This window comes from Microtus oregoni, unplaced genomic scaffold (genome assembly GCF_018167655.1).
Source record: "Microtus oregoni isolate MIOR12 unplaced genomic scaffold, Mior012 000009F_ref0000495, whole genome shotgun sequence".
NCBI lineage: Eukaryota > Metazoa > Chordata > Mammalia > Rodentia > Cricetidae > Microtus > Microtus oregoni.
In genome coordinates this window covers 18,570,782-18,592,609 of record NW_024543068.1, presented here as the reverse complement: position 1 = coordinate 18,592,609, position 21,828 = coordinate 18,570,782, and the positions used below count along the sequence as shown (strand labels likewise).

At 38.1% G+C, this 21,828-nt stretch overlaps 1 protein-coding gene across 8 annotated transcripts in view; it reads left to right on the top strand.

Moving 5' to 3' along the window:
• The window catches only part of Pals1 (protein associated with LIN7 1, MAGUK family member), an 86,376-nt gene extending 64,873 nt beyond the window's left edge, over nucleotides 1-21,503 (top strand). For all 8 annotated transcript variants that reach the window (XM_041658228.1, XM_041658230.1, XM_041658231.1 and 5 more), the window contains 11 exons: nucleotides 299-376; nucleotides 649-795; nucleotides 2,442-2,603; nucleotides 3,832-3,909; nucleotides 5,589-5,772; nucleotides 6,439-6,510; nucleotides 6,794-6,865; nucleotides 9,015-9,182; nucleotides 10,323-10,525; nucleotides 12,551-12,661; nucleotides 18,327-21,503. In XM_041658228.1, coding sequence (XP_041514162.1) covers nucleotides 299-376; nucleotides 649-795; nucleotides 2,442-2,603; nucleotides 3,832-3,909; nucleotides 5,589-5,772; nucleotides 6,439-6,510; nucleotides 6,794-6,865; nucleotides 9,015-9,182; nucleotides 10,323-10,525; nucleotides 12,551-12,661; nucleotides 18,327-18,503 — 1,452 coding nt within the window. In that variant the 3' untranslated portion in view covers nucleotides 18,504-21,503. The remainder of the gene's footprint in view (nucleotides 1-298; nucleotides 377-648; nucleotides 796-2,441; nucleotides 2,604-3,831; nucleotides 3,910-5,588; nucleotides 5,773-6,438; nucleotides 6,511-6,793; nucleotides 6,866-9,014; nucleotides 9,183-10,322; nucleotides 10,526-12,550; nucleotides 12,662-18,326) is intronic.
• Nucleotides 21,504-21,828: the final 325 nt, after the last annotated feature.

Sequence of the window (21,828 nt, the reverse complement as noted above, 5' to 3'; positions counted from 1 at the left end):
ATTCATGTATTTTATGCTGTGTTGGGAGAAACGTTTGAAATGGAAATGGTTCATTTGCAGATGTAAATACCACATTTGGAGTATGCTTTCAAAAAAGTGTAATTTTTACTCATAACAAAACTGAAAAGTCTGTGGGAGACGGTTTTTTATTCATATATTCCTTTAGTGTTTTCTTCACTATAAGTGTTTTTTAAATTTTGATTCTCACTTAAAAATAAAAGTACTACATTACATAGACGCTATGTTTATATGTTAATTTCTATGAACCAAAAAAAAATAATTTTTTTAAATTTCTTAGGTACAAACTGTTTTAAAGCCTGTCCATCAGAAGGAAGGACAAGAATTAACTGCTTTGTTAAATGCTCCACATATTCAGGTAGAGAAAGCACAAAACATTGTATATATTTCTAGCATTTGTGTTTGTAGTTCTTTCTGAAAAGTAATTGTTGGGTTATACGTTTTTATATGTAAAACTATCCTAATCATGTTTTTAAATAGATTATTTTAAAACTGGACAAAAAAATCCTTGTATGATTATCTGGCATTTTAAGCCTTTAAGGACTTGGTCATAATACTATGTGCATGAAGAAACTAAGTCTTACTATGGTCATGTTCTTACTTAAAATACTGTGGGTTTCTTTGAAACAGGCACTTTTACTGGCCCATGATAAGGTTGCTGAGCAGGAAATGCAGCTAGAACCCATTACAGATGAGAGAGTGTATGAAAGTATCGGCCAGTATGGAGGAGAAACTGTAAAAATAGTTCGTATAGAAAAGGCTCGTGATATTCCATTGGTAAGTGTTCCCACGTCTGATCTGAGATTTTCTTCTATACAAAGATCTCATGTGGTACACAGTTGAAGATCCTGTTATGTTCCTGGAGAGTTTTCTCTTTGTGGGTTAATTTGTTGGAGTTCAAATATGCTCTTGCTCATAACCCTTATTTGGTTGAAAAATTAATTTTATTGCCTGTCTACTCACAATTTAGTGAAAATAAAGCTTATGAAATACTTATTGAGGATCAAAGAGCAATGACTTACTCTTTACAATGACAACTGGAAAATATGATCTTTGGGAGCTAGGTAGGTGGCTTCATTGGAGCATGCTTGGTCCACAAGCATAAACATTTGAAGGTTGCACCCCAGCACCTCTGTGAAGAGCCAGCATGGTGGCATATGTCTGTGATCCCAGCTCTCTCAGCGACAAGCAGACTCCTGGAGCCTGGCAAGCCACCAGCCTAGCCAAATCAGTCAGCTTCAGGTTTAGTGACCTTGTTTCCAAATATGAAAGTGATTGAGGACTTTTGCATTGCACACCTATGTACACATACACACACAAATAGGGTAGTAAAAATTTTTTAAAAAAAAGAATGTATAAGCAGTTTATATAACTAGTTTCTTCCAGGAGATTAAAACGGAAAGTTATGACAATAATAATGTAAATTCTTCAGAAAATTAGGTGTTTTGTAAAAGATTTGTTCATTCACTGTGTGTATATGCTTTAGTGCACGTATGTGGGACACATGAATGTGCCAGGAAAAGAAGTTGTAGCCCTTGGAACTGCAGTTAAAGGGGTTGGTGAGCCGCCCTGTGTGGTTGCTGGGAACAAAGCCCGGGTCCTTTGAAGGAACAGCAAGTGCTGTTAACCACTGAGCCCCAGAAAATAAGTTTTATCTTGTTTCTTACATTTCTAGATTTTGAGTATATTTTTTCACTGTTCTTCTGATTTGTATAATAAATATTAGTATTTACTACATTTTAATGTGAACTGACTGCTGCTGTAATTAACTTTCTCTTTTTGTTTTGTTTTGTTTTGTTTTTTTTTTTCAAGACAGGGTTTCTCTGTAGCTTTGGATCCTGTCCGCTTTTTTTTTTTTTTGGTTTCTCAAGACAGGGTTTCTGTGTGTAACAGTCCTAGCTGTCCTGGAACTAGCTTTTGTAGACCAGACTGGCCTCAAACTCAGAGATCTGCTTGCCTCTGCCTCCCAAGTGCTGGGATTTAAGGCGTGCACCACCACCTCCTAACTTGATTTTTATAATTAACCACATTGCTATTTACCCCTTAGTTGTATTTTAAGAAATTATTTATAATTAGTCCCTGTGTTTATTAGTTATGCCGAGATGTTTTCTAGCTCTTGAAATAGGATCCAGAAGAAAAGAATTATGATTTGATTTTCATGTCTTTAAACACTGAGTACATTTTTCTGTTATTATATGCATCAGAAATCTGTGTGATTTCAGAATTTTAATGAGAAAAGTATTTCTGAAACAGTGTTTTGGGGGAATGCTTTGCTTTCATGTGTAATTGTTAACTGTAGCCATGCGAGTGAATTTATTCTCAGATAAAGACTGGTCTTATTAGATTAAAAAATAGGATTTAAAAATGAAATGCTTAACAAAAATTACATTTTTATGTTTAAATTAGATGTTGGGTGTTTTTAGGGTGCCACGGTTCGTAATGAAATGGATTCTGTCATCATCAGCCGGATCGTGAAAGGCGGTGCCGCAGAGAAGAGTGGGCTCTTACACGAAGGAGACGAGGTTCTGGAGATCAATGGCATTGAGATTCGGGGGAAGGATGTCAATGAGGTTTTTGATTTATTGGTACGTTCAAGCTGTAGAATAATAATTGATTCATTTAAAAACCTACTTTGTTATTAAACTAGAAGGGATTATTTCAGACCACTTTTTCAATAACTGGTGAGTATGAGTATAAGATAGTCTGGCCTAACTTTACAGTATTTGTCAATTTTCCTTATTTTATGTTTGGTTTTTGTTTTGTTTGTTTTTATTTACTTTGATCCTTATTATATAATAGCTTTATTTTTTTTTCCTTTTATTTTTTAAAGATTTATTTTTATTTTATGTGTGTCTAGACATCCAGTGAATGCCTGGTGAATTAAAATTCAGTTTCTTATTCTCACTAGCTACAGTTGAACAAGATTTATTGTGTAGTTAATGGCTGTCATCTTGAGAGATAGCCGCAGCACATTTCTGTTGAGCAAATTCTGTTGGGCAATGCTAGCATAATCAGGTACTCACTTCTAATCACCCTTATAAAAAGAGTTTTTAAGATTTGCTTATGTATAAGTGTTTTGTTTGCATGTATGTATATATTCCATGTGATACATGCCTGGTATCTGAAAAAAAATCTGAAAAGGCCATGAGATCCCCTAGAGCTGGAGTTACAGATGGTTGTGAGCCTCCCTACGGATGCTGGGGATCAAACCCAAATTCTCTGCAAGATCAATGAGTGCTCTTAATTGATGAGTCATCCTCTCTCTTTCCTTGGTTTCATATGAAATTCTGGCTGTCCTGGAACTTACTATGTAGACTAGGCAGGCCTCAAACTCAGAGAGATGCACCTACCCGTATATCCTAAGTACTGGATTAAAGGCATTTGCCACCACACTCAGCATAATTGTCTTTTGAGGATGGCTTTTGATCATATTATATAGATGTACAAATTATGACTTTTCTTTTTCCTTTTTGAAGATAAGGCCTCACTCTTAATCTAGGCTGAAGTAAAACTCATTATATAGCCTAGACTGACCTTTTTGGTGATTCTGTCCCATGTCCTCCTAAGTGCTGGAATTACAAACATCAACCAGTACTCCAGAGACAAACAACATTTATATTCTTAATTATTTAGCATCAGTTATTACAGTAGTATGTCTACTACCTATTGATATCTATTGTAAAACCTAGAAAATATCGATATCCATATTTTCACAAAATTGAACTAGGATCATCCTTTTTAGGGAATTTAATCATAAGATCGTGGGATGATTTTCATAGAAATTTCTAAAGTAATTCAACCTTTCTGTTACAGTCTGACATGCATGGTACTTTGACATTTGTTCTGATCCCTAGTCAACAAATCAAGCCACCTCCTGCTAAAGAAACCGTAGTAAGTAAAGTTTAAATATTTATTGTTTATTGTTCCTTGACTTCTATCTACTTTTTGGTATTAGCAACTTCACTGAATGTAGTGTGTTCAAGTAAAAACAGAAATTGAGTGATTTTATCTAAATAAGTGTAAAATATACAACATGCTTCAGTTGCAGAATTTTTATTATTTTTGACATTGCTGTTATCATTATATGGTTACAGTTGACTTTAGCTCAGTAGCATATAGAAGGTACTTTTACAAACATATATAGCTCATTACTGTCATGTATTGCTGCATGTTGAATATTTAACTTACCTCTATTAAATGATAGACTTGATTACTGTACAACACAGCAATTTCTATTGTATATATATATATATCTCCAAGAGAATTGGAAACTTATATTCACAGAACAACTTGGACATGAATATTCATGCAAGTATATAATAATAAATAAGAGCCAAAAAGTTTTTTAAAAAACTTAACAATTGCTTCCAGCAATCATCATAAAATACTTTATATACTTTATGTATTTTATTTTATATACTTTAAATCATCATAAAGTATACTTTATCTGTCTGTACACTGAGATATTATTTGATAAAAAGGCTAAAGTGTGAGTATATGCTACAACAAAGAGGAGCTTGAAAAACTTACGCCAATCAAAAGGTTCATTTATATACAATATCCAAAAACAGGTAAATCCATAAAAACAGAAATTTATCAGTGGTACCTTAGATGTGCTATTGGGGAATAGGGAGAGAACAGGAATAATCCCTCGTCAGTATTGAGTGCAGGAAAGTTAAAATAGTCTACCAATATTTATGGTTGGCCTGCCTCTGCATTTACTGAAACCCTAAACTGTGTAGCATATGAATTACATTAAATGTCTGTTTTCATATCAAGAATAGAAGGTCCTCTAGGGAACCCTCTTAGATAAACAGAACTCCACTTGCAAATTGGACAAAGTACCTTTACTGTATTTCCAAACAATACCCAATTAGAGAACCATAACTTCATCAGCATCTAAATCCCCACTTTATATCCCCTTTAGCCACTATTCACTTTGTCGTCCACCCCATGCCCAGCATCAACATTGTCCTCATTTCTGGAGACACTAGTTCCTTTGTATTTTATTTTTTATAAATGGATTACATAGATTTGAATAAAATATGGTAAGGATATTTTCCCAGTTGATCATCCTGATTTAGATAATTTAGTGTGTGGAACATGCTAATTACGTCCACTTTTAAAAGAAACACTGAGCAAGTAAGGCACAGTTGCACTGATCATGAAGTCCACTGGCTATGACATTCCCAGAGAAACTGACTCTCACATGGGACACTTACAGAAGGACCTACCGTTTCTCAAGTGGTTTAGAAGCGGCATACCTTACTGAGGATCACTGTTTTCACAGGCCAAGCTGTTTCTATTCTGCTTCCCTTGCCCTTGATGCACCTTTGTTAGCTGTTAACAGTAACCCAGTTTGAACATCCTTCTACCTTGTAGTTTAAAGAGATGTCAACAGATGAGCTTAAGCAAATCTACCCTAAAGTATTGTTACTTAACTAAATTACTTATCTAAATTTTAGTTCATTTCTCTGCACCACTGTAACACATAAGCTACATTGTGCTGGATATTTTGTTTTACCATTGTATGTATTCTTGGACTTATTTTTACCCTTCTTATATTTCAGATCCATGTAAAAGCTCATTTTGATTATGATCCCTCGGATGACCCTTATGTTCCATGTCGAGAGTTAGGTCTGTCTTTTCAAAAAGGAGATATACTTCATGTGATCAGTCAAGAAGATCCAAATTGGTGGCAGGCCTATAGAGAGGGGGACGAAGACAATCAGCCTCTAGCTGGACTCGTTCCAGGTAAGAGACAAGATTGAAAGCATTTGAAGGACTGAGGGCACAGCCCAGTGGTAGGACATGTACTTAACTGTGCAGAGGCATGCAACCATAATCCATAGCATCTCCTCCCCTAATTTATTTGAAGGCGGAGATCTGAGATGGTTAGTCACCTTGAAAACCTCTTGCATTAATCCTATGAGAAAAAAGTGTTTTCTACTTATTTGTAACATTTGTAACAAAGGTAGAAATTAAATTATTATCACATATACATACATGAAAACAAAAGGAGAAATATAAATGCCAATGACTATGTATGTTGACTGGTGTCTTGGAACTAGAAAATGATAAATAATACATATGGTTAGATTGATAATCTGGATCAAAATTTCAACATTTGCAGACTAGAGGTGATTTAGCAATTGAGTGCATACTGCTCTTTCAAATGACCCAAATTTGGTTCCCAGTATCTACATTGCACTCACCACACATAGACATAATTAAAAATAAACCTTTTTGTTAAAAGGGGCATTTGTAGGCTATATAGCTTAGCTGGAATTATTCTTGTGTTGGCAGAAGGGTTAGTAAGGCAGTGTGAAAAATTACTTCTAGTGTTTTTTTCTTTGATTAAAAATACTTTTTATCCTTTTATCTCAACTGTTTTCCTGTTTTTTTCTCTTTGTTACTCAGGGAAAAGCTTCCAGCAGCAACGAGAAGCCATGAAGCAAACCATAGAAGAGGATAAGGAGCCCGAAAAGTCAGGTTAGATACCAGAGTCCTGGGTTTTCATCTGCAGCCATGCTGAATATACACACTAGAATTTTCAGTAGAGAAAGGTGTATGCATTGAGGGAGTAAGAGAAGAGGCAGAACTCATTATCTTTAGTTGTAGGAAAAAATGAAAACATTAGACATCTGCCTACAGTGTGTAGTTAATAGAAAATGACAAAATAGTTCTGTCATATATGTGTTGTATCTTAGATCAATATGATATAGCATTGTTTAAGGACATAAATACTGTATAACTATTTTTGATTAATCAACAGGAAAACTGTGGTGTGCAAAGAAGAATAAAAAGAAGAGGAAAAAAGTTTTATATAATGCCAATAAAAATGATGGTAAGTTCTAATCTCAAGTATAGCAGGTGTTATATCTATAACATCTGTAATAGTCAGTTGTTTCCTGTAAGGAGTATAGCAGGAGTTGCATTTATAGCGTCTATAATAGTCCGTTTTTCCTGCAAGGTTTGGGGTTTTTTTTCTATTTAAGGTATTTGCAAAATTATTACTTGTTTCTAAGAATTTTTTTCAAAAAAAGGAAATAAAATATGAAGTTTTTGTACAATATCTTAAGTCACAAAGTCAACTCATTCTACAGAGCACACTCCTTACTGGGTAAGGTCAGCACACAGGAATGTTTCTCATGACAGATTGCTAGGATCAGAAGTTTTAAAGTCACAACATTTCTCAAAATCCAGAACTCTGGCCACACTTGGTTTATGTTCCCAGGACAGCATCTGCCACCCTGACTGGCAGCTGTGGCCCTGATGGTGGCACCGACAATCTGGGTCAGCCAACATCGCTACTTGTCATTTTTCTTATTTTCTAGTATTCTGCACCTGATTTTGAATGGTCTTCATTGCATTTACATTCCTTAGCCCTGCATTGGTCCACATTAGAAAAGCAAGATAATAAGTCAGAAGCACTACTTTAAAAATATGCAAGGCTTATTTCTCAAGAATGTGAAGCATAAATTAAACTACTGAAATAAAATTTAGGATTATTAGATATTCTTGTTTGTTTATTTGTTTTTTGAGATAGTTTCTCTCTGTAATAGCCCTGACTGTCCTGGAACTCTCTGTAGACCAGGCTGATCATGAACTCACGGAGATCCACCTGCTTCTGCCTCCTGAGTGCTGAGATTTAAGATATGGGCCATCATCCAGCTAGATTATTAGATATTTTATATGATGCGGAATCTAAAATTCAATCAGCTTTAATAATTGCTTTCTAAAGCAAGCATCCTTTATGCTTGGTACTTTATGTAACTAAGAAGATTCAATAAGTTTTTAATCTCACAGGCTAAAACTGATGAATATCTTTGCTAGTACATTGCAGATCTAAGTGGGATGAACCCTGCTTGCTTTATTTCTTTTCCTTTCTGCCTCCACTCCCGATCTTTCTCTCTGCAGAGAATTGAATCTGGGACCTCATGCATTCAAGGCAGGTGTTCCACTGCTGAGCCACATCCCAGCACCTTTTATTTTATTTCTTAAAACTGACTCAAATTGACCAAGTACAGCTCTGAGAGTTTCTATACTGTAGGAAACTTGCAAATCTGAAGCCCCCAGATGTTGATATGAGTAAGTCTGGAAATTAGAATACCACGTTAGAAGAAGCTCAGGAGAAAGAAAATGGCTGAGAAAAGAAGCAATTGTCATTACTACTGAAAGCAGCTACTGTGCTCCATGGTCATAAGTGATGTGTTTTTGTCTCCACAGTAAATTCCTTGAGGTTGCAGACTAAGACATTCTAGTTCAAATATTAAAATTTCTGCTTAAATTGTTGCAACTAATTAAACAGTTGAGTTCAAAATTAAGCAAATGTAGTCTGAGCTCCATTCAACTCTATGTTGGACACTAGTAAGTCTCAAAAAACTCCCTCCCTCGTGGAACTTCCAGTGCCCCTTCCTGACACAGGCTGTTAATGCTCGCCTTTGTTCTGACTTGCTAGCTTTAGGAAGGTTACTTCACTCCTTATAGTTTGTCTTTTGAGTCATGGTTCTGAGTTAAAGAATAAATAGTACAAGTATGGTTTATTTTTAACTTGTACCTACAGGAAAGCCTTCTAGCATTCTCAGACATACTGGTTGTGGTCACTGTGTGCAGACATTTATCCATGCGTTCTGTCATTATATCTTATCATGATATAATGATCATAACCCGATGAAGGGAAGTCTTTATGAAAACAACACATTCTACCATGAGCTTATCCGCTAGCAGTCTCCTCTGTTACAGCAGGCACTGCAAACTAGTTACTTCAAATTAGACAGGCTTACTTAGACACCTCAACACCTGTCTTCCCAGCACCTGGGAAGCTGAGGCAGCAGGAACACAAGTTTGAAGCTAGCCTGGGCTACAGAGCTAGCTCCTACCTCAAAAACAAACACATAACACCACCGACAAAACTTAGTGATTTTATGTAAGAAAGTATATCTATGACATGGCATTAATTCTTTCTGAAATCCTTAACTCTTTCTTTCCCAAAGATTATGACAATGAAGAGATCTTAACATATGAGGAAATGTCACTTTACCATCAGCCAGCAAATAGAAAAAGACCTATCATATTGATTGGTCCACAGAACTGTGGCCAGAATGAACTGCGTCAGAGACTCATGAACAAAGAAAAAGACCGCTTTGCATCTGCAGTTCCTCGTAAGTTTGGACACATTCCTATTTTCCTGTGCTTTTCTCAGAACTTAACTACCCAGGGAAAAATGTTCATTTTATTGAAATAGTATTGCCAATGAAAGGAAATTTGCTCAACCAAACCTGTTGGCAAATTTTTACTGAAGGTAGTTCTTGAGGAATTAAAATGGTCCTAAGTGTATGGCACTAGGGGATTTTCTAAATCAAGTTTAGTTTAGACCCCTTGCCCTATTGCTAGGAAACCCAGTTCCTGACTCTTGAGACTCTTGTTGAAGATAGAAATTTAGACCTAATTTCTGAAAACAAATTTAAGATTACATAATACCTTCTCTTTTTATTTTTTTAAGATTTATTAGCCGGGCGGTGGTGGCACACGCCTTTAATCCCAGCACTTGGGAGGCAGAGGCAGGCGGATCTCTGTGAGTTCGAGACCAGCCTGGTCTACAAGAGCTAGTTCCAGGACAGGCTCCAAAACCACAGAGAAACCCTGTCTCGAAAAACCAAAAAAAAAAAAAAAAAAGAAAAAAAAAGATTTATTTATTATGTACACAATGTTCTGTCTACATATTTGCCTACATCCAGAAGAGGGCACCAGATTTCATTACAGATCTCATCACCATACGGTTGCTGGGAGTTGAACTCAGGACCTCTGAGTTCAATGCTCTTAACCACTGAGCCATCTCCTCAGCCCACAGTACCTACTCTTAATGAAAATAAACTTTAAGGAAAGGTGACTTTGCAGTGCTTTACAGTGTAAACAAAATGGATCACGCAGCTAAAGTTAACTATGAAGACAATGCAAATACTTTTTCTTCATGCCTCCATAGGAACAGTGCTAAGCACTGTACAGGCCCTTAACATCTCCTTATTTCATAATCTGTGTTATAAAGTAAAAATTCTTCCTGGCTTCATCGTTTTCCACACTGGTCCATATTTGTTAATAATTATTATTAAAGATTTATTTTATTTATCTGTATGTTGGGGGAGGTATGTACAGTTAGTGCACTTGCCTGCTGAGAGCAGAAGAGGCTTGCTTGTATCCTAGGGCTGTAGGCCACCTGATAGGAGTCTTGTTAGGACCTATTCCTCCGATCCATCCCTCCAGCCCCTTGTGTTTATTGTTTTTCTCTGGTTTTGTTTGCTTAGATACAACTCGGAACAGGCGAGACCACGAAGTAGCTGGTAGAGACTACCACTTTGTTTCTCGGCAAGCATTTGAAGCAGATATAGCAGCTGGCAAGTTCATTGAACATGGTGAATTTGAGAAAAATTTGTATGGAACCAGCATAGATTCTGTACGACAAGTAATTAACTCTGGCAAAATATGTCTCTTAAGTCTTCGAACACAGGTAAAACTAGAACTTTCTTTTAGAGTGTTGAACTTTGAGAGCATTTTGTAAAGTAATCTAGTAAAACCTGTATTTGGGCTGGGCGGTGGTAGCGCACGCCTTTAATCCCAGTACTTGGGAGGCAGAGACAGGCAGATCTCTGAGTTCGAGGCTACTCTAGTCTACAAAGTGAGTTCCAGGACAGGTCCCAAAGCTACAGAAAAACTCTTCTCGATAAACCAAAAAAAAACAAACAAACATATATTTGGGTCCAAGAATGACAGATTATTTCAGTTCTCATATAATTTTCCACTCATTCTCTAAAGCAAATATGTAGCTAACTGTAGTAGGAGCTGCGGGCTGCATTCCTGCCACCCAGCTCTTGGCCGCCTGGCTAGCTTATTGTTGTCCCGAAATAACAACACACAAATTGTATTCATTTAAACACTGCCTGGCCCATTAGTTTCAGCCTCTTAACCCATTTCTAATAATCTGTGTAGCACCCCAAGGTGCACTTACCAGGAAGATTCTAGCCTACATCCATCCTGGGTCGGAGCTCCATCGCATTTGCCCTGGAGAGCAGAGCTATTGAGTCTGAGCTCACTTCCTCTTCCTCCCAGCATTCTGTTCTGTTTACTCCACCCACCTAAAGGCTGGGCCAAGGCAGTTTCTTTATTAGCCAATGACCTTCCTCCATCAGCTAACTCAGTCTCTTTCACTTTCAACACAAGCGCGCAGTGTGTGTGTGTGTGTGTGTGTGTGTGTGTGTGTGTGTGTGTGAAGCTTAAAATAGGCACTGGTGATACATTAAGTCTCTAGAGCTACCTTTTCTGGTCTGACAAAAATTAGAAAATTCAAGGGTTATTCTTAGTTTTAAAGTCCATTATTTCAACAGCCCACAAATATCACAGTCAAGACTCAGAGTTTTCTGAGTAATAAAACCTTAGATTCACCTATTTGACAGAGTATTCCAAACTTAAAATTACTAGGCAATGTTTCTTGGATTTCTATTTTAAACATTACCTTTAGAAATTCGGGGTTTTAAGGATTGTGTTCGCTATGGAAATGATTTGCTTTTTATAAATGATTCAGCTTTAACATAGAACTTTAATTAATGTGGCTGAGTCTGTTGCTGCTACCAACTCAAGCCATAAAATTAGTGGGCAAGCCGGGCGTGGTGGCACATGCCTTTAATCCCAGCAGTCAGGAGAAGGAGGCAGAGGCAGGCAGATTTCTCTGAGTTCAAGGCCAGCCTGGCCTACAAAGCAAGTTCCAGGACAGCTAGGGCTAGTATACAGAGAAATTCTGTCTCTAAAAACAAAGAAAAAAAATCAGTGCACATTAGGTGGATGTACATAGATAGACATTGACTCTTGAATGACTTCCTAAAGTAGTAATTTGTTTTTTGCTTGTTTGTTTTGGGTTTGGATTTTTAGAGGGCAGAGACATTGGGTTTGTGCTATTTCAATCATAAACATTTTATTTAAGGAAACTTTTTAATTTCTTTTGAGATTCTTTATTTGGATTAACAAACATTAACAAATAAGATTTCAAATAGTTTAGCATATTAGTGTCTCTTCACATGAGAAAGGGCATGTCTGCAATCCTTCCTGTTACCGTACTTCAGCTTAAGCGTGCACGGTGATGCAGCACTAGAAAGGGTGAGTCCCGAGTCTCACTGCATACAATCCTGCTTTGGGTTGGGTGTGCTTGGCCTGGGGGCCAGAAGTCTTTCTCTGGTTTTGCTTTTTAGTATCTTCACCTAGAAAGGCAACTTCCTGGATTCTACTTCCTCAAAAATGATTTTTAATGTGGTTATTATAATCCACATGATTTATTATCATACAGTTGTAATCCCTTCAATATTTTTTACCTGTTTCAGTAAATCGAACAGTAGAATAACATGTGAATTTATATTTATATACTTTTATAGGGAATGACGTTATGATGAAATGCTTAGAAACATTATAGACATCTTAACAATATATATTACTGAGAAATAATTCGATGATAGGAGTTATTTTAAAAGACCAAATATCTTTACAGTCTTTGAAGACCCTCCGGAATTCAGATTTGAAACCTTATATCATCTTCATTGCACCACCTTCACAAGAAAGACTTCGGGCATTGTTAGCCAAAGAGGGCAAGAATCCAAAGGTAAGCTTGTCACAGTGCTGTATCATTCCACTGACGTCAAGCAAGAACCCTCCCTCACCTAATCTCCTGGAGCTGAGAAACTGTATCAGCATCACCTCTGAAGCCGATTGTTCTTTCTGTATCGCTTGTCCCAAAACTGCCACAGCTGCAGCTGGCTGAACCATGGCAGCTCTCCAAATCAACCGCTGCTCATCCCTTCAATCCCTGCTGCCAACCCCAGGTCTATGAGGACCTCTGGAATTCCTTAAGTCTCCTTTAATCTCCATCAAGGTCTGACATGTCCAAGGTGTTCCATACTGCTGCCTCCTCCCCACTCCAAAGGTCTCAGCAAATCCTTGGCAATCGTCCACATTTTCAGGGTTCCAGAATTTTTTTTTTATCTGAACTTTGGTTTCTGTTTTCCTTTCATTTTTGAACATGATCTGGAACAGAAAGGGGAAAAAAGTTTTTAATTATTTTCTGTCACTGCTGAATGTGTTGATGGAGTCCATGTATGTGATTGTACATTTTCCTGATGAATGAGAATCTTCCCATGTGGGCATGTGAGCATATGCTTCTGTGACGGCCTCAAGCCTTGTCATTCTTTAAAAGTTGGGTTGGAAAAAAAAAAAAAGTTGGGTTGGTTTTGTATCCCTTTAGAATTATTTTTACTGTGTGTGTGTATGTGTGCATTTGTGTAGGTGGGTGCATGTGTTCCATGATGGCTATCAAGGTCAGAGGGGGACCCTGTCTTGAAAACAGCATGCAAACATATCAATGCAAGTGGAATAAAAAGGCAACCATACACAGCACCCTCTAGCCAGCAAGTACAGAGGGTGTTTACAAGTGTGCATGGACAGTAAGAATGTATGATGGGTCCCCCTGTAGCCCTTGGTAGCTTGACACAATGCAGACCAGCCTTGCAGTACATGATTTACAACTAGTGGGTAAACACAAATCTTAGTGTTACTTGCTCAGTACCAAATGTAAATCATCAGTAAACGTCTTGTAATCTCAGTTGTGGAGTCTGTCCTGAATTGAAGGGGACTTGAGAGTAGATGGTATGAAGTGATGGATGATAGTTTTTGATAAGAGGTTAATTTTTTTTCAGCTCATAAAATTTTTAGGTAAAACATTTTATCTGAGTCATAGATTATAATTTGAACAAGAAATTCAGTTATAAGGTAGTAGATGATATAAAAGATGAAGTAATGCTTTAGTTTGTTAACAACTTATCCAAGTTTTGAGTAGACAGGTTTTATACAAATGTATACTGTTTGGATAATTGATAAATACTGTTGAACAAAGCATCTTGGGTACCCAGTCACAGATTTCAAAATGGAAATCAGATAGCTGTTGAAATACGAGCGGCGGGCTGTGTCCCGCCACCCGGCTAGCTTTACCCAAAATAATTACACGGAAACTGTATTCTTTTAAACACTGCCTGACCCATTAGTTTCAGTTTCTTATTGGCTAGCTTTTACATATTGATCTAACCCATTTCTATTAATCTGTGTAGCCCAAGAGCTGGCTTACCAGGAATGATCTTAACCTGCGTCTGTCTGGAGTGGGAGAATCATGGCGACTCCCTGACTCAGCTTCTTTCTCCCAGCATTCCGTTTTGTTTACTCCGCCTACCTAAGGGTTGGCCTATTAAATGGGTCTAGGCAGTTTCTTTATTAATAAGAAATCACTCCCACATCATTTCCCCTTTTTCTGTTTAAACAAAAAAGAAAGGCTTTAACTTTAACATAGTAAAATTACATATAGCAAAACAGTTATCAAGCAAGAATTATAGTTACAATATTTATATCTATTTTATCTTTTATCATAACTAAGGAAAACTATAACTATCTATTTATTCTTCAACTCCATCAAAGACTCCAGAAGGATATAATACTACCTAAGTAAACAAGAAATAAGAAAACTCTAGAAATGACAGAGACATCTCGCTGCCTGGACAGTCACCCAAAGTTCTTTTGTATGGTTGGGGCATCCATCTTCAGCCTTCAGGCCCATAATATCCAGCAGACATTTCCATGAAGCAGGAAATTTTAAAGACAGTTCAGTCACTATCTGCTGTGTCCTGTAGAATGTCTCGCAGACTCTTTTATGAGTCATGAACCCCAAAAGACCGTCTCACCCTTAGGCAAGTTCAGTAGTCCTCTCTCTGTGGGCTCTCCTTGTCCAGTTTATGCAACAGTCCAGGCAAGAGCAGTTTCTTGCCCAAATGGCTATCCAACTCCATAAGGATCCTCTTCGATGCCCATCTTCCTCTCGAAGTAGATTGGTGCCACCAGGAGCAGATATGTCTCATTGTCATGAAAAGTCCTAAGTTATTAAAACATTAAATGCCATATTCTGCAGTCTTTGAAAGATATGAAGAATGTCTATCTAACTGAAATGTATCTCTATATATCTAGAAAATCTAACTAACATGACTACAAGATTGACTATTATTGATGATTAACCATTAACCTATATTTTTTAATTATACATTACATTTTTAAATGAACTACACAATCACAATACCTTAATCAAGATCAGAAATACATATACATATAACAAAATTGACTGTAAAATCCACACCAATGCAAATTACTCATACCTATATCATTTCCCCCTTTAAATGTAAAAGAACATTTACAAACAATATTTTGGGAACATGGGCGCAGTTTTTTCTCTCCAAACTGCTTCCTGCTGAATGGGGGCGCTGTTAATCAGATCGTTTAGGGTGTAACCTGTGTGTCAGGTTCATCTCAGTTGGCAGTTGAGTGAAGTAATTTTGTGAAGATGTTCACAGCAACTTTTCGGGAGGTCGTGGTCTATCATACCAAATTGGGATAGAAGAAATCCACAGGGTCTGGTCCTCTGTGAAAACAAAAGAAGACCCTTTCCAAAGTATCATATCCTTAGACCCAAATTTTGAAATCGTAATACCTTTATATCCATTCTGGTTTAGCTTGGCAGCCCATGTAATGAAATGTCTGTCTGTACTTAGCTCCTTTACAGTCAAAAATTTTAAAGAAAACACAATGTACATAATCCAGACTCTCTGTGAATTTTTCATTTTTACGTGGCTTATTTTTCTTTATTTCTTTTAATCTCTTAACTATCTGTACTCTGTCTCTTTAAAGACTTTACCCTTTTTTAAAGACATTTACTTTATTCTCTATATTTTTATTCTTCTCTCTCTCAAGCCTATGTACATTCATCCAACACTGTGATCCACTGAGGTCTGTTATGTCTGAATCTGTTTTATTGTGAATCTGTAATATTTTTACTATCCAGGAGCATTTCTTAAAATGTTAAGCACTTCTTAAAAACTTAAGTTGCACCATGTACAGGTAATACGGTACCACCTGTGTCCTGCCCAGTCTAAACCTTAACTGTGCTGTTATTATGGTAATTACGGTAGTTCCTGCCAACCAGCACAGTTCAGCAAGGAGCAGCCGCTCCTGCCTCAGATCCATTTGGTGCCCCTGAGCTGTGCACAGTTCCAGGCACACAGCAAGTCCTCATTGGAGCCGCACTCAGTAGTTTAATTTTGAGACTGAGCATGCAGCACAGAAACTCTTTTTATCCAAGTTACAACCAAATCTGACACGCAGAGCACTGCGCAGTCTGAAAACATGTCTCTTTCACCATGCTCTTCCGCCTGCCTAAGCCTGATTCTGCCATCTGCCCAGGTGCAGGCGGGGAGCGCTGAGAGCACTCTCCTTCCGATCCCAAGCGGGAACACAAACATCCAGTCCCATAAAATCCATTGAAATGCTTTAAAGCCAGAGTTTGCACTGGCGGCACAGTCCCAAGAAGCCGCACTTTAAAATGACGCAGCTTTTTTTTTTTTGCTGCTGTTGCCGAATCAGGAAATCTCTCTACAGCACGCCACCAACAAACAGCAAAAATCTGTGTTAAAGTCTCTTTCCCTTATTTTTAAGCCTTCTCAGGTTTTTAAGTGGATTTAGTCCATCACGTCGGGCGCCACTCTGTTGAAATACGAAGCGGCGGGCTGTGTCCCGCCACCCGGCTAGCTTTACCCAAAATAATTACACGGAAACTGTATTCTTTTAAACACTGCCTGACCCATTAGTTTCAGTTTCTTATTGGCTAGCTTTTACATATTGATCTAACCCATTTCTATTAATCTGTGTAGCCCAAGAGCTGGCTTACCAGGAATGATCTTAACCTGCGTCTGTCTGGAGTGGGAGAATCATGGCGACTCCCTGACTCAGCTTCTTTCTCCCAGCATTCCGTTTTGTTTACTCCGCCTACCTAAGGGTTGGCCTATTAAATGGGTCTAGGCAGTTTCTTTATTAATAAGAAATCACTCCCACATCAGATAGCTATGCAAGAGTCGCCATGCTTTTACTGTGTTTTCCTGTTGTTCCTGAGTGGAAGTCATTGTTTGGGCCTAATACAGTGATGTGTGACTTCACCATTTGGTCTGAAGTTTAATTAGCCATCTTGATTGACAAGTGCGGTTTGGGGTAGTTTCCATTTTTGACCTTGAGCCTGATTTATTGCAAGGTTCTGGATAATTTTTACGTATAGCTTTGCCGCTGGCTTGTCTCCATTAAATATCATTTCCTTTATTCGGGATTTTAAAGTAGCTCGTCTTATATTGTTTCCCAAACCCTAGTGGGATATTCTTTTGCATCTTAAACTGTCCTTTGTAGGGCCAAGCGGGGCCAGTCTTGGCAGCACACACCTTTAATCCCAGCACTCAGGAGGCAAAGGTAGGCAGATCTCTATGAGCTCCATACCTGCCTGGTTTACATAGGGATTTCCAGGACTACCAGAGCCATATAGAGAAAAATTGCATGGGGGGGGGGTGAATTGAATAAAAAATAAAACTGTTCTTAGGAGAGCCTAGTGTGGTGGTATATACTTGCTATCCCTCACTAGAAGCAGGAAGGCCAAGAGTTCAAGGCCAGCCTGAAGATACATAACCAGATCCTGTTTTAAAAAGAAAGGAAAAAGAAAAAAACAGGAAGGAAAGAATCTTTTGTACAGAGTTTTAAAGTATATTAAGTAGAATATCTCCCCCGGCTGTTATTAAATCTTGGGCTGATACAAGATTGTCTTAGTAAGAGATTGCCACATTTGTTAGTGTAATCAAGACAGGGTCTCAGTATGTAGCCCTGTGTGGTTTGGAACTTACCTGCCTCTGCCTCCTGAGTGCTGAGTTCAAAGGTGTGTGCCACCATGCCCAACAGAAGCAAATGCTCCTGTGAAGAGTGTGTTAGAGGCACTTACTCTAATCAGAAAGTGGGACCTCATATTATACAAGACGTTACTATTATTTTTTAAATATTTGTTTATGTTTGTGTGTATGGGTGTTTTGCCTGCACTTCCGTCTGCATCACAGGCCTAAAATCCCCTAGGAGGTCAGAAGAGGGCAATAGTTACCGATAGTTATGAACTGTCGTGTGAGTGTTGGGAACCGAAACTTTTACCTGCTGAGCCATCTTTCCAGCCCCCAGTGTTTGAAAATGAAAGTTTTTAGGGAATTCAGAGTAATCACCCATGTTCTTCAAACAGCAATTGTGAAGATACTGATACGAAGGTGGCCCAAGAGAAGAGTTGGAAAGGAACTCTGGGGTCTACAGAAGAAAACCATGTAGGGACACTCCTCAGTCATGCTGTATTGTGTGTGACCTCAGTTTTTATTTTTCCTTTGCAGCCTGAAGAGCTAAGGGAGATCATTGAGAAGACTAGAGAGATGGAACAAAACAATGGCCACTACTTTGACACTGCAATCGTGAACTCAGATCTTGACAAAGCCTACCAGGAGTTGCTTAGACTCATTAACAAACTGGACACTGAACCTCAGTGGGTGCCATCCACTTGGCTAAGGTGAAGGAGACAGCTCTTTGATTCTGTGTCACCATGTTGAACTTCATTTGGCAAATCACCAACAGGAAGATGGCCTCAGTGCTGAGAATAAGGTAGAAGGAGGCAGAGTAAGCAGCTGGCCTCTCTGTAGATCTCTTACACTAGGAAAAAGGTCCCTTATGCAGTTTGTACACAACACTCTCATCTCCTGTGCATGGCTTTAGGGACCCTTGGCTTGTTTGGAGATTTCTTCAGAGCATTTCTGATTTATCCCGGTGAAACCTTTTGTTTTCACCTTCCTGACTCTTTGCCTCTCAGTCAGATGTCCATGAAGAAATTGGTATGTATATACATAATAATACTCCATGTCTCACAGAGTTATAAATATTAACATTATTTAACACTTAACTTAAATGACTGTGGAATTACTGGGAGAAGGAGCTGTGCTTCTGTGCATGGGAATAACAGTATTTTTAAACAACTGATTTCGTCAGAAATATTTCTCTTAAAAAGGAAAAAAAGGTGCCGCTTTAGTTTGGAGCGACTTTTTAAGTTTAAATTTATTTGTACGTCTTTTCATTCTGAAAAAACATTCCATCAGAAATACCAACTTTGCTGGGCATGGCAGGACATGCCTTTTGATCCCAGCACTCGGAAGGCCGAGGAGGGTCTCTAAATTCGAGACTAGTCTACAGAGTGAGTTCCAGGACAACCAGGGCTATACAAAGAAGCCCTGCCTCAAAAAAACAAAAAAAAGAAAAACCAACTTTTTAGTTTGGTCTTCGTGGATGAGAGTGCACACCCAGCAACCTCTAGTGCAGTTAAAAGTATAGAAAAGATGCTGACATTTTTAAAGATAGAATTTTCTAAATTCTTTTAGTAAATTGTGGTGATTTGATAGCCTTGATTCCTTTTTCTGATACGAGAGTTCGTATAAACTGTGTTGACCATTGAGGTTTCTTCTTCGTGATGGAAATAGTTTTTTATTTCCATAGAAAGATAATAACACATTTGACAGTTTCTGCATTTTTATATCAGAGTACAGAATTTTATCTGACTGTGCTATGTATGTATCAAACTGGAAATCTGCTGTACTGTATGCTGATATTTAATAGATTAATAAATAGCTGTCTTCGGCATTGGGATATAATTTTATGCACATATACACTGAGGGAACACCGTCACAACTAACTTAGAGATCAGAAGGAAGACTTAAAATCACTGAGAATTTTAGAAAAGGACACTGGAGGAAAGTCTATTTAAGCAAATACAGTCAAGGTTTGTCCTAACAAGGTCTACCTTGTGACTGAAATACAACAGCTTGCTACATCTCAAATGTTGATTTAAAAAAATCTTAAATAGGATTCTTGTACTGTTTCTACAGCTACAGCTTTAAAATGCAGCGTCTGTAAATCCAAATGGAAAGTTAACTTGTAGTCTTCTCAAGCCTTTAAGGAAAGTGTAATGTGTGACAATGTGAATGTCTTCATTTGTGTAGCTACAGCATTTCATGTCCCCAAAGCTAAACACTGGAATGATACTGAACTGTCACTTTGCACAAGCAGTTGTTGTTAATGTCTTGTCAGTGCCCTTCATGTGTCTGATATCTCTTCTAGATAATCTTATGGAACAAATTAGAGTTTGTGATGTCTTATTATGTTCAATTTTTGCATGGCTTTTGTAGTTGGCTGGCAAGTGTGTCTACTTAGAAATATTTTTTAAAATAATTTTCCTTTGGAATAAAGGAACGTTCTTGGGTTGAGGGAAGGAATGCTATTATACAGCCTTGAGTCTGAACACTCCCCAGTTTACAGGAGGAAAAAGCCAAATCCACACCCTTGTCAGCACTGAAGGTCAATTTACTTAGCACTTAAAAGAAATCTTTTCAGTTTTCCTCTCTCCTCAGGAATGGGCGGCACTCTATGGTCAGTAGAGCTTTGTGATCTGCATACTGAGAATTCTGACTGACAGAGACTTGGTGCATACCTGTAACCTCGGCTAGGTAGAGAAGGCTGGCCTGAGCTACGTGAAACAAGTGGGAGGGGGAGGAAAGAAAAAAAAAGATGGTTGGATTTGAGTAAAGCTGTAAGTAGTGTCAGTGCCACTGGGGACAGTGGGGTTGTATGCTCTCAGCTCAAACACAGGACCTTCACAGGCAGAGCCTGAACTTAGGCGCGTGCGAGGCCACCGTGCATGCTTTTAGACTGATTTTCAAGATCAGTGAGATGCTATCGTTCTCTTTACTCATATCCGTAGATGGATAGTATATACTTATCCTGAACTTTTCTAAATCCTAGTGACTATGAATATACTAATGCTCAACAAAGTCCATAAACATAGCGGAAAGTTAAGCTATGCTAACTTTAAAAAAAAGCCTTATTATATATGTAATTGTACAGCATTAGGGCTAATTCGATTCCCTATCCCTCTGTTCTGATTGGAAACTTCAGTGCTAGCTAGGGAAGCCTTAGGCACTTACAGAAGTGATACTGTGGCTGGCAGGAGCATGGCTCAGTTGGTAGAGTATTGCCCAGCATGCACAAAGCCCTGGCTAGACCCCCAGCACTGGGGGTTTATGGCTGTAGTCCCAGAGTTTGAAAAGTGGAAGCAGAAGGATCAGCAGCTACATCAGCCACATGGACCCTGTCTCAGAAAGAAAGTAGATTGTATCAGCTGATGACATATCCTCGGGAAATCCAAACAAGGAAGTACTGGCATTTCTTTAGTCTTCCTATGTCAGAACAAATTAGTATTTAGACTGGTCCAGGTTAGCTTTCTGTGAAAATCTAGGGTATGGATTGTTTTCCTTCCCTCGTGGCCTAAGGAGTAATTACTGACAAGGAATGATTTGAATGTAATTTTTGTGAGTGTGTGGAAACTATTAACCAGGGATTTATCCTGAATGAAGGTAATCACTCTGACATTAATTGATCTCCCTTTGTACTGTCTTGTTTCTCCACTGTTCTCTTGATGTCATACTGCACACTGTATTGTAAAAATAAAAAGTAAAACTATATTTCAAATCATAAAAGCCACTAAATACTTTTTTATTTTATTCCTATCCAAGGTTTGTATACATCCATTCCTCTTCCAAGGGTTTGTTGGAAGCAACACTGCTGGAATCTCTATACAAATTATAGTATAATTTGTCATGGGTTGTCCTTTAATGGCATCTTGATTTTTAATGTGAAGCAGCCATAAAGTCATCAAGTTTTAGCTGAACATGATGCTGAATGTCTTACAATCCCAGCACTCAGGATTTCCAAACCACCCTGGAATAAGACCCTATTTCCAGAGGAACTCACTTGTTGATCTGCGGTTGAGGCAAGCCCAGTGAGTACCAGAGCTTT